The sequence below is a fragment of the Natator depressus genome, chromosome 8 (genome assembly GCF_965152275.1).
Source record: "Natator depressus isolate rNatDep1 chromosome 8, rNatDep2.hap1, whole genome shotgun sequence".
NCBI classification, from domain to species: domain Eukaryota; kingdom Metazoa; phylum Chordata; order Testudines; family Cheloniidae; genus Natator; species Natator depressus.
The window spans coordinates 94,199,690-94,212,936 of NC_134241.1; the positions used below are offsets into that span (position 1 = coordinate 94,199,690).

Sequence of the window (13,247 nt, forward strand, 5' to 3'; positions counted from 1 at the left end):
AAAGCATTCATCTGCCTTGCAGAGAACCTGCAATGTGTTCAGTGGGCTTGAATTAAGATTTCATGTCACTTCTAAAGTCTGACCTGCAAAGGGGAGAGAAGTTGGGCTTGTGCCCCTTTTTGCTGCTCTGTATTGTATAAAGACAGCCTGAAATGGGTGGGTTTGTTTTTCCTGCTAGTTATTTTTAATACCAGGAATGTCAGATCTGGTTCTTCCCTGTTTTATCTGGAGGATTCTGCTTCTGATGCACAGTTGCATTCTCAGCCCTTAATTTGGGCTGAAGGGGTGTTGAATCCGCAAGGGAAAGAATGTTTTCTCCCGAGTGCTTGACTTAGATAAGTAGTGTAACAAATCTAGGCTTTAAACAGCCTGGATAAACATCACTTCCCCGTCATTCAGCTTTTGCTTCCTTGTACTTGTGATGTCATCCACAGTATTCCAAGGTCCAGCCCTGGTTCTTTTCCCCCTCTGCAGTGTCAGGTCACGTTTAAACACAGGCTTGCATGGATGGGGCCATGTGTATGTTGAAGGCAGCCTGGTTGAAGCACACCAGTGGCTTTGAACAGTGCTGAATTCAACAGAGGCTTATTTTTGGACACAGCAGTGATGGGTTGCGTGGCTCTTGATTGCCTTAGAGCCATTTGCAAGGGATATGACACACCTGCAGGCTGTCTTAACTTCTACAAATGGGTGGGGGCAGAGGAGTGGTGAAGGGAGGAGATGGGTAAGTGAGAAACTTAGTCAACATAGTGGAGACAAAAAGTGTTAGGCTGAGTTTTGGGGGTTTGTTTTTTTCACTTGGGCAGCAGTAGATGCGCTACACCAGTGCACACCCTGTGTTGCACTGGGGCAGCATTGTCGTCTTATAGAAGTGTAGGACTGGAAGGGACCTGAATAGGCCATCTAGTCAGCCCTGCCTTGAGTGCAGGGGAATGAAGTCATAAATGAGGGGTTTGTTCTTGTGTGTGTTATATATGGTTTTTATTTTGGTAGTTCCTCGAAGTCCTAATAGAGATCAGAACCCTATTGTGTTTAGGGACTGTATGCATACATGAGAGTCCCTGCCTCAGTGAGTTCACTGCCTACATAAACAAGATGGACAATATGAATGGGATGGAAAACAAAGGCACAGAGAGGTGAAGTGACTTTTCGCAGATTACTCAGCAGGCTTCTTGACTCCCATTCCAGAGATCTGTTAGACCACACACTGCCTCAGATATAAACTTCCCTCATCTAGGGACACCCTATACTATTCACTGAAATAATTTAAATAAAAATAAGCTTTCCACCTGCCTGTGCTTTTGTGGGAGCCAGTTATGACCATCAGAGTTGGTGGAGGTGGGATGAGACGAGGCCTGCTTCATTGTGTACAGGAATGGGACGTGGGTATTGGACAGAATCACTGCTGGCTCCTTGAATGTATGATCCACCAAAAAGGATGCTCAGATGTTGTTGTAACCAGTACTACAGAGATTGGTCTAGGTAGCACCTCCTGAGAGTTGACAGTTGCTATTAAACCTGGAATTTTAGGGTTCATAATCTAGTTCTGTAAATTGACAAAATGGATTAATTTACATCAAACAATTTAAATCACTGACTTCAATCATGATATAAATCAGCAAGTAAATCACCTATTTTAATCGTGTTTTACATTTGTACTTTTTTAGTTCTTTTCCTAAAGGACTGGTTCTCATTAGTTTGTAACTATTAAAACGTGTTGATTTGCAACTAAATATAGCCTTTGCACTGTTTTTGTTACTACTTTTTGCTAAGCAGGAAGGGTTTATGTGTACACACTTATTTCAGCAGTTAAACTATGTAAGTTACATTTGTTCAGATTCTTAATCTTTACATTTTTTACTATGTCAGAAAATGGCAAATGCATTCCTTATTTACCAGATTAATTTTTTACTTGTGATGTTTTTTGTCAAGTTCTACTTGAATGGTAATTTAAATTCAATTAAAACGTACATGTAAACTTTTTTTACATTAAATAAAACTACCTAAGTGCTCGATACTCTTTAAAAAAAATCGAACGTTTTGCATTTAAAGCTAATTGATTTATGAAACACTGAAAATGTTATCTGTAGCTAACAGATTGAACTGATGGTTTCTGGGTCATCATGTTCTTCAAGATTTTTAGAACTAGTAGAGCTCATCCTCTTACACCTAGTTTTTATTTAGATTGGATGAGGTAAACAAGCTCTCCTGCCTTTTCCGCTCCCAATTGGTTTCTTAACTTTGAATGAACTGAGCTAGTTCAATAAACTGAATTGAAGAGAATGTTCTCTCTGCACCTGCAGAAGAGGCTAAGGCTGTCCAAAAGCTGGTTTAATACTTCTATAAACTCTGGTTCTAGGTGCTTAGCCAATGATTTCCATCGGTTCAGTGGTTTGCCTTCCTTTAAAACTTGGCAACAAACATGGACTGCTTAAAATTATTTGTTGTATTTAATTTAAATGATGTTACTAGATAAGAAGTTTAGGGCCTTAGTTCATTTGGAAATGTAATTGTAAGTAGGCTTGGTTGTGGTTTTTTTTTTTTTTAATTAATTTAAATAAAATCTGATTTAAATTTTAAAAATTAAATTTGACTTTTTTTAATCCACCCTGTAAATTGCCTTTGGTCCAAATAAGCTTTGCAAAAGTGAAAGCAGTGGCTTATGATGTTTGCTGTGGATGGCTTTGTGGGGAGAGATTGTTGCTATGTTCTGGCTAAAAGATATTTTAGAAGCAGCCCATCTATTTCAGATCCTTATTGTTTGTAATGTTTAATAAAAATGCTTTATACTGATTTGGCTATAAAATATAATGCAGGTAGTGGGGCGAACTACAAACCCATACAATCTAAAGCAGCACTTGCCCCTTGTTTCCCCCCTGACTAGCCAGCGCCCAGAACCATTCTGGAGCAAGTAGTAGCTGTGACTTCACAGCTCGTTGCATGCGGCTGGTGGAGCAGGAGCTGGCTGCCTGCAAAGGCAGAGAAACCTAAACCAAAAGTCAGGAGCGCGAAAGTTCCTTCTGAACTAATTTGCGCAGAAACCGTCCTGTGCCCTGGCTAAAAGGGGCATTCCCCACAACCAGGCCGTTATTTTTTCCTTCAAAAAACACTTGCAGAATAATGATCCCATGCATATGAGGGGCTTTATTTATGCTCAGTAGGTTATTTCTCAGTCTTTCTGCTTAGTATTGTTGTGTTGGATTTTGTACTTTGCATTGGTAACACAGCCTTTTCTCACAGCAAGGTGTAAATAGCTTGACAGTTTCAAATTACACTGAACTGAAACCCAGGCATACAGGTTGTTAGCCTCGAGGCAAATTTTCTACCCAAAACTGAAACTGGCTTAATTTTAAAAGCGCTATTAAACTGGCTTCCCTCCCCTCCCTGTTTAAATACATACAACTAATGACGCGCTTGGAGTGAAGGAGAGATGAGAGAGGCTATGGAGGAGAGGTGAATTCAGTTGGGTGATATGCTAACTGTCATATGGGGCTTTCTGAACCCAAACTCGCTGCCTGGACTCTGAATCTGAGGGCTTTTGTTGGCTGAAATTGGGTGAAATATTGTGTTTTTCAGCTGGTTCCTGACTTGTCATAAGGCTTACCTTGCCCATTCGACTGTCTTCCGAGTTTCTTGTTTTGTTGAAATTGCCATCACATAAATTACAATAAACACTTGAAGAGATGCCATTTACCTTTTTAAAATGGACTCTCCAGTGTTCCTCTCTCTAAAGAAGCTTTGGTGGGAAAGGGAGATTTGTAGGTGTGGGAATTAAACCAAGAAGAAAGAGGATCTTACTGTGTTTTGATATCTTGTGGGTTTTCCTTTGTGAATGCAATTTAAATGACTGGAGGAAAAGAGCAATAGTTTTGTTGCGTAACATCAGGTACACAAGTTTATCGTAAAAATTCAAAGGAAAGTCATCACTGATTGCATTAAACTCGGTCACATTGGTTTTCAAATTACTATCATCTTTAAAATGGCACTGGAAGTATTGGCTCTCTCGTCTACAGATAAGTGAGCAAACAGCAAAATGATTATTGCTGTCCTAGAAGGGACATTTCTGTCAGCTGTGATGTTGAGGGAAGAAATCTTTCTTTTCCTTCTGAGTAGCAGCAGTCTTACATAATGCTGCTCCTTTTTTCAAGCAGAAACTGCCACTTACATTAAGTAGCAGGCCAGTTCAGTGTGTACAGCTATTCTTTTGACACAAGCAGAATCTGCCAAATTTAAATTAAGATCCTTCAGTTTGTTTCCACAGGTGAAAGGCCAAAGCGGAGTGATTGGTTCATAAACTGAAAGTGAATACTCAGTTTAGTCTTGCAGCTGTTTATCTTTACCTACTGTCGTTATAAAAATGGCCAGTCCATTCAGCAAAACCCAGAAGGTGTTCTCTGTTTCATGGCCCGCTACGGGTTTGATATGCACACCAGAGAACTCCCCTTTGCCCCACAATGTATATAATATAGAGGGAGGAAATATGAACACGGTTGCTAAATGGGAACAAGTGTTATCCAAGTAACCTGCACTCTCTGCTGTACACAAGGGTGAACAAAACCAAATCATTTGTCTACCAAAACAAAGGCTTTCAGCAGAGCCACTTGCAGTTTAGGTATGCAGTCCAAGCAACTAAAATGTAAGGAAATGCACAGGCTTTGTGAGGGACCTGGAGGGAAGGGGCTGTATGTAGAGCTGAAGCATTTGTGGTTATTATAAGACACTTACTGGAAAATAAATAATAAAAAGGTGCAAGGTGGGGGATGCATCTTCTTGGAGGACAGAGCAAAACAGTGTGGCAAATCTGGAAAAATAAAGCAAGGACTTGTTAAGTTTATTTTTTAAATAGTTCCAAATTTGACACATTAGAATCCAAAATCAGATTCTCCAATGGATTAATGATACTAAATATCTTGGCTATTTAAAAAAAAAAAAAAGCCTCAGTTTTTGCAGGGCCATGAACAGGGTGCAACGTGAGCTCTTCCTCTTGGTTGTTAATGGATAATGTAAACTCCATTCCCAGAAGCATGCTGACCTGACAGAGAGAGAGAGAGAGAACAGTGGTGCAGGAACAAGGAAGTAAATAAATGGGAATGGGTAGGGGACAGGGAGTTAAGTCAATTGGAAGCCCTGACCAGTGGGTTCAGAGTCCTCACTGGTGATCTGTGAAGAGAAAATCAGTAGGGAAAGAGACATAGGTTCTTTTGTTCCAAACAATCTTGAAAGGGTTTTTTTTGGTTGTTTTTTTTAACTCAAGTTGATGATGCCTTACCTGAGGGCATCTTTGCTTATTTCTTTTGCCATGAATGCCGCTGTTGGATTTCTAAAATACGTACTTACCATAATTAAATGGATGGTGTGGAGAAGTTGTTTCAAAAGTCACTTTAGGGTCAATCCCTGCCCTCAGTTGCACCCAGGCATAGATAGAGGTGACCTGAGCAATATTTGGTCCCAAGATATTAAACCTAAAGACCCTCATCGGCTTCCATTTTGGCTGAATGCTTAAGCATAGTGCTCTGAAAATGGGATTAGAGGGTGCAGGTTGATTTCATACCCCTTTGATGCTATCAGTGATTAGTCGTGGGTTAATTGGTATAGTGGGGTATGGCAGCAGAGGTTGCCTTTTAAATCTGACATGAAATCAATTTGTCCATCTTTCTGTTTCCTGCAGAGCGCAGCTGCAGCCCCAAGTCCAGTACTAGGAAACATTCCTCCTAATGATGGAATGCCAGGCGGTCCCATCCCTCCAGGTTTCTTTCAGGTAGGTTTTGAACTTCCTGATTCTTTTTGGTGGTGTTGGTGCATGTGTCTCCTTGGCTTCTTAATGTCAGCCTTGCAGTTTCCAAGAGAATCCCAGAAAATAGTCTTCTGGCATTTTTCATTTAAAAAAAATTAATCAAGAGTAGCCAATCAATTGTAACATTCTGCTGCTGTTCCACGTTGCTTTTTGTAAGCACAGCAAATTACTCTCACTGATTCTTTTTTTACAATTGATATTTTTCCAAAATGGCTTTTTGGGGGGGGGGGGTAGAGATTTTATTTATTCTTCGGTCATAACGGGCTTGTGCATAATTCAAAACATGCTGGATTTTGGTTCTTGGAACCTTTTCCCTCTGGTTAACCACTTGATTTTTTCCAACTGCAATCACTGAACGTATTTAACAAACACTAGCTTAAATTGTAGCCACAGGCAGAAGCAGATTCAATATGGGTCAAAAATCATTGCGTGTCAAGGAGACACCTTGTAAGAATTTGCTATAAGTGTCCTCCATTTCCATGGTTCATTTTACTTATGCCCTGATTCAAGACTTGGCAATATAATCTATCCGTGATCCTAATGGGAAGGACTTTAAAGAGCATTTGGAATGGAAGCTTTAAGATTTATTACTTGTAAGATGTTTTTAATTTCTCTGGAACCTCTTTGTATGCCATGTATATGTGCTGATTGCTACAATGTGAAATCTTGGTGCGTTATGATCTTATTTCTTAAGGAATAAGTACTTGTTCATGTAACAAATGAGCTGGCTGTCGGTGGGCAATATTTGTTCTGACCAATTGCTATTGTTATCTGGGTTCATGATTTGCATACAGGAGAAGTTCTTGGGCAATAGACAGCTTTACTTGATAAACTGATCATGATTTGTTATGGCAGTATTGCAGTTGATGTGCATGCATGGAGAGATGGGATCTTTTTGTTAAACAATTCCCCATTTCCTGAACACACTCATGTCAAAATAAGAACATTTGAATATTGATTTGGCCTGTTGCAGGGTTTACCAAAGCGCCTCTGATATTGGAGGAGACAAAGAGAAAAGAGGTGATGCCTCACAGATTGTAGCTGCTGCCAGCAACTTGAGTTCTGTTCCCTGTACATAACAAATGTGTTTCCAGGGTTTTAATTTTCATTCTGCTGAGTGAGAAGTTGGTCCATACCTGTCCCGCCCCAGCCTGCAACCTCACACCTCTGTGGGGTTCCAAATTTCAAAAAAGTTGGAGCAGATCCAGAAGTGACACATTTTATTTAACCAAAGTGGGTGTGGGGTAGGAGTGACAGAGGGAATTTAAGCTTCTTTTTTCCTTCCTCTGGTTTATAATGGCCCACAGCTCTAGTAGCCGTGGTGTCCATTGGTGGGCTACAGGGCTCCCTCCACATGATTCACTTGTCACAAGCAGTGCTTCCCTAAAAACTGCCTCCCACCCCAAATTCTGCACACATTTCCTTCCCTAAATGCCAGCCCCAACTGCAGTCTCCCTCACCCCTGGAAAGGAGGCCACGTTTTAGCGGTGTCTGAACTTTGTACCAAAACCACCGTAATATTTTTTTTTTAAGATGTTCAGATCATTTCCACTTTTGGATATGCTGGAGACTGCAAGTTCTGCCTGCCCCAGCAGTCTTGCTAGCAGGTTTCTGTGTTGAGCTGTTAGCTGCTTTTTAGTTAGTGTTCTGTTCTCCTATGAAGATAAGAAAAACTGAGTTGGAGAGGGCAATGTCTGAAGGGACACAGGAAATGCAAAGGATTGAAGCAGCTAGGATTTCCCTCCCTGACCCTAATGTGTCAGCCTGGGCAACAGACTGACTAGTCCACTAGCCGATGGAGGCAAGGAATGGCACCAGAATGTAGTAAAGGCATAATGTGGAGTCCGATCACTGAAGACCATTGACTTGGTGTAATATAGGGGGTGCTCTAACTGTGCCCTAATTGTTTTCCAGACTTGACCCACTACATTGGATTTTGTCTGTTAGTTGTTAGTATGGATTCCAGTAACTTCAGAACAAAAATTCTGTTACAGGGTAGCATTAATCAGCACCTCAGAATCAGATATGGCCCCTTCCCCCAGTGAGCTTAACACCAGATACAGGATAATTCAGGAAGGGAAGGTCTGGGGATTACTGAGGATACCAAAGGAGGAGGGATTGCCTTTCAAAGCTAGTTTTTAGCAGGGTTAGAGGAGGAAGAGGCCTGGCATATGAAGCCAAAGAACTAGTTCCAGCCGTCAAGGGAAGCATGGTAGGAGGTGCAAGGCCAAGAATGGGAAAAGGAGAGAAGGGTCATGGGGGACAATAAGATCAGCCCTGTCTGTCTCTAAGGCCTGTAGAGTTGTCAGTGAAGATTACAGGGGAAAATAAGGTGGTCAGTTTGGGGGGTGATTAGTTTAGAGGTGATCATGGACCTATCCAGAGCCAAAAGCCTGAAGAGTAGGAGAGACTGGAGATAAGGGGGCAAGTTTTGGGTGTATTGGAATAGAGGTGGTGGTTGAAGCCATAGGGTCACTGGGACTGAGTAGATCTGAATATAGCGTGCACAGCTATGCGCTCAACAGGCTCTCACATTGTAATGCTGGGTACGAGGTTCTCTAGGGCTGATGAGGTTTGTAAAAACTCTTTGTGAAGCTATTTACACTATAGCCTGTGGGCTAAATGCGTGGCCGGCAGAGATCCGAAATCTAGCTGTATCCAAGATGATGGTGGCCCTGGGAGACTACTGATCCCAGCATGCAATGCCCCAGCTGCAGGCCACAATTTTGTGTTCGAGTTTGTGGTGGAGAATGCATACAGTCTATTCCATTTTATAAAAATTAGCTACAACCTTTCATCTTGTGGCAAATGGTAAATGCAGCCTTCAGTTGTGCAAAGCTTGGACCCACTTTGATGGTAAAGCATTGTCATTAGATCCCCGTTGCTGCCGGGCACCCTTGCCAGAAATGAAACGCTGTATTTAACAAGTGCTGTGTACACATATATGGGTTCAGAATGTTAATGAACTAGTGGCAGGAAACTCTGATATGTTTATCATGTGACTGTACTGTGGTCACGTGGATGGTTACCTGCTAAAATTCCCTTCTCCTCCTAATAGTGACCTTTTGTACAAAAACATTTTTTCCCTTCACTCACTATCAAAAAGATCAGGGAAGCTCTTCCCATTCTAGTTAGAAAGCTAAATTTATGCCTAATGTCAACAGCGGTAGAATAGACCTCTCCTGTTCCTAGTAGTGGACAAAAGGGTTACCGTTCAAGAGCTACCAGCAAAAGTTTAAGGCCTTGTTAGTGATGAGTAAATGCCGTGTGTGTGTGTGTGTGTGTGTGTGTGTACATGAATGTGCACACATGTATGCATATATAATAATCATGAGAGATGCTCTGGTTATATATTTTCTCCAAAGTTTGAACTCTGTATGTAGCGCTGTAACACACTCTGATGAAATGGAAAGTTGAACATAAATCAATGTCGGTTGCTGTGTTAGCTATGCATCAGCAGTTAGTGTGAGAGGTGCACCATAACAAAGCACTAGCTAGTCAGTGTTCCTATACTGCCCCCTAATGCTTAGAGATCTTGGGAGTTGTGAAAGATGGTGGGATTTCTGAGTTCGTTTTTCATTCGCCTCCTTAGCGTTCATTACCCAGGATAAATGCATTTGTTTACTAGCTTGTAAGCCTGTTGGTAAAACAGCAATGAGACTACTGGAGGAGAAACTGAGGTACTGTATGTAACTCATGATCCCCCTAGGTGAAGCTTTCAGGCTCCCAGGCCTTTTCTGGTATCACATCAGATGTGTCTCATTAATATTTCTAAAGCCTTGATTATTACACTTCCAAGTAGCTCTTATTGAATTGTGTGAGTGCTTCTGTGTTACTTATTTCTCTTGTGCTGGAAAAACTGGAGATGCTTGTCATTGCATTTATTTTCTTCTTGGGCTTCCGGCATAAACGCATCACTCCTGATTGTGTAGTAAAGCTCAGCATATGCCTTAGCTTGCTAATAAACCAGTGGCAGTCTGTTTTCTCTCTAAAAATACGGGGTGGGAACTGATTGGTTTAAAAAAAACCAAAACCTCCTAGTAGTGTAGACACCAGATTGCTGCTTAGCTAGTTAATAGGGATAGACCAAAAGAGGGTGTAAGCCTGACTCTGCAGTTCTAGGCTCCCCAGATCAGAATCGCTGGGCTGCTGCTGCCCCACCAACGCACCTCACAGGCTACGTGAAGAGTCCTGATCCAGAGCTTGAGGGCCAGAACGTTGCATCTCTCTTGCCACAGTTCCAACATTCCTCCCCCAGGTAGTCTCGTGCCTTGGGGAAAGGACAGCTGTAGCACAGAGCAGACCTATTTGCACTTAAGTACATGTGTAGCCAGCCAACTCTGGCTCTTCCACTGGGTCAGAGAATGAAGCCACCATCAGTCCACCCTGGTGGGGTTAGTGTGCCACTCTTACAGCCCTGTCACTGCTGGTTTTGTAGGAGTGGGAGCCTCAGGCTGTCAGGAGAGGATGGCTTCAAGAGGATGGCTTCATTGCTGGCAGGGCCGTTCACATATAATATGAAGTTAAGGGGAAACGGAAGGGATTTTCCTTACTCTGCTACCATGTCAGAAACCACCATTTTTCACAAGTTAGCCTGGTTACATGGGCTTTTCTACTGGAATGTAAGCAATTTCTGACACCGATTTCTTACCCTCTCACTACTCTGTGGACCCCTCAGAATAACGAAGTGTTGGCAACAGCCACAGAACTTCCCTCTCCTTAACCCGCCACCTCTATGAATCTGTCTCGGCTAGATAGCATGAGAAGGGCAAAACATCCTGTCGCCTGCTCCCAGGCAAGGTGAATGTCATGAGACTCCTAGGAAGCAGCAAGAAAATACAAGGGGTGAGGGCTTATCCTGTTTCTTCTGCCTGTGGAAAATACTCTCCAATGGGCTTCTCAGACCTAGCCCCCAGGAGGGCCCACACAGATCAAATCTCTAATAGTTCCCCATGGGGATACCTCGATTCAAAACTCTCTATTAAGCAGTATGATACTGTCTAGCCAGGGTTCAACATGCTTCCTGGACATTGCTCCCCGTAGTGGATTTGCATTTTCCACCAGCAGCTTCTACATCTTCCCTCCCAATTGAGGATGACATCTTCCCAAGAGAGCATGGGACTAAAGATTAGTAGTGGTATTAGTCTTCCAGCTGCTCACAGCAGAGGCTGGCTTTGTCTGGCTGACCATTACATCTGGGAATGATGTTCAGCCCAGCTAGTGGGACAGGGTTTTCAGTCATATAAGAAACCTGCAATTTAGAGTTTGCAACAAATGCTGCCCCCTTTCCTGTGAGACAAGGGCTGATCCTTACAGTGCTCTTCGTTTTCTCTTGATGCATTGCCCCAATTTCAAGCCTCCATTCCAGGCTTCTCCTCCTCCTAAAACAAAGAGCTCTCTTCCTAGAAGCTCAGGGCACTTGAATAACTTCACCTTCAGCAGTCCTCTTTGCTTTTCTAGGGGGTAGAAAGCTGTGGCATTGTGCGTAGAGCTCAATTATGGGATTCCGTATGGCTTCTTTTGACAACCAAAGCCCATTTTTCCAGCTCTCCAGCACATCCCAGTGCCTCAGACAGTTTGTGAGAGATGGCCAAAAGCTTAGCATGTAAAGGTATTAGCAACAAGAGTGGTCTGGAGAGCTCCAAGACAATCTTCTGCAACAGTAGGTTGTCATGGCAAACTCAACCCCACAATACAGGTGCCAACAGACAAACCCAGGGGAATGAGGGTCTAGTTGTTGTGGAGAGAGATGAGTTGCTTTCTACCGAACTGGGCAGGAAGTCATTACCTCACGGTCGGCACAAGTAATCTAGCAGGAGATTATTTGAGCAGGCAGAAAGTTTTTCCCAGGGAGTGGTGTGTGCATGCGGAAGCATTCACAATGGGTGTATCAACATTGCCCTAGTATTTGGATTGGTGAGAACTTGCCAGATCTGTTCCACAAGGGACTCATTCTCAAACTTGGAACTGGTTATTATGTTTTCCTGTGCCTTCCCCTGCATATGATGGGATTTCCAATAGATTCTCTCCTTGGTGGTTCCTTGCAGAGGAAGTGGGCTTTGTTGGCCTCCTCTGGCATTTTGGTTAGTTTCCAGGAGAAGTCACATGTTGGTTGGCTTTGATACCTCTTAAAATGAAAGCTCCTGACCTCGCAAAGCCATCAGATGGGGAAAAAGACGCTTTTCTGGCAGGATCTCTCCTCCTGATGGTAGTATTAATTTGAACCAGCTTAAAGAATTATTGTCCTGTTTTGTCCTTTGTTTCTTTGCATTGCAACTTCATTGTCCTTTAAGCACCTTCTGCCATCTGTCTTTCTAAACAGTGTTGTCTGCCTTGGAGAGTTCCCAAGCTGGCAGCCTGGGCATGCAGAGAGCTGTGTTTGGGTTCTTACAGGGAAAGGGTGGGCTTTCCTTTCATTATTTATGCCAAAGGGTCACATGCTCCTTTCGTTTGAATTGGGATGCAAGACTCCTCCCTCAAACTATTGTCCTAACCTAGTCACGCTTGGACTGTAGGTGGTGGTGGGGGCTGCTGGATATTCTAAAAGGGCACTAAAATGTTCTCATGAGGACAAGAGAGATGGAAATCTTTTGATAATCTTGGTAGTGTGGGAGGGAATGTAAGCCTTTGAAATTCAAACTCGTAAGCTAAAGGACCAGGAAGTGTATAGGAGAAGACAGTTCTAGAAAGAATTCCCTGCACCCAGGAAAGTAGAGCTCATGAGACATGAATTGTAGCCGGAGCCTTGGCAAAGAAGAGGTTTGCAGAGTGGTCCCTTCTGGCATTCACAAAGGGTTGCAGGTTTAGACTCTTCTCCCCTAGGTGCAGCCATAAGTTGTAGAGCTCTTCAGACAGTAAGTACCTGTTTCTTATTCTGTCACTAAATCCCTGTGTATTTTTAAAGAGCGTTGTTGTAAAGACAATCTCAGACAATGAGGATTCTTACCTGTCAGTAAAGTTAATTTCTGATTTGCTTTGCCAGTTCTGAGGGCCCCCTCCCTCCCAAGTCACTTCATAGCTGGGTGACTCTCTTTTGGGGAGTGAGGATATGGAGAGGGAGATGGGGAGTTATTGAAAGTCTTGTCTTTTATAACTTTTTTCTTTTCAAAGCTCATGTGGTCTGTAACTTATCGCTGCTGGAGTTTGATTTGCGGGACAGAACAATTGGTTAAAAGAACAAATAAGTATTGTTGAGTGAAGGAGATGCTTGAAGCGTTTGATGCCAGGAAGGAGTCTAAGTAAAGTTTATACTAGGAGTGGTGGGATGAAATGTAGAGAGAAATGTAAACTGGCTCTCAGGATAAGCTTTCAAAATACCATAGTGATTTAGGAACTAAAGTTCTGTTTTTCATAAGTGACTTAGCAGTAGGTGAGAGAAGGTTAGTCATCAGGCCTCGCTTGCTATCCAGAGAATTAATGCTCTGTCACACTCAAACCATACACATGTAATAGT

At 42.6% G+C, this 13,247-nt stretch overlaps 1 protein-coding gene across 4 annotated transcripts in view; it reads left to right on the forward strand.

The window, feature by feature from the left end:
• Positions 1 to 13,247, forward strand: part of SSBP3 (single stranded DNA binding protein 3) — a 140,462-nt gene that overhangs the window by 92,672 nt on the left and 34,543 nt on the right. For all 4 annotated transcript variants that reach the window (XM_074961682.1, XM_074961683.1, XM_074961681.1 and 1 more), the window contains exon 5: positions 5,669 to 5,758. In XM_074961682.1, the coding sequence (XP_074817783.1) occupies positions 5,669 to 5,758 (90 nt within the window). The remainder of the gene's footprint in view (positions 1 to 5,668; positions 5,759 to 13,247) is intronic.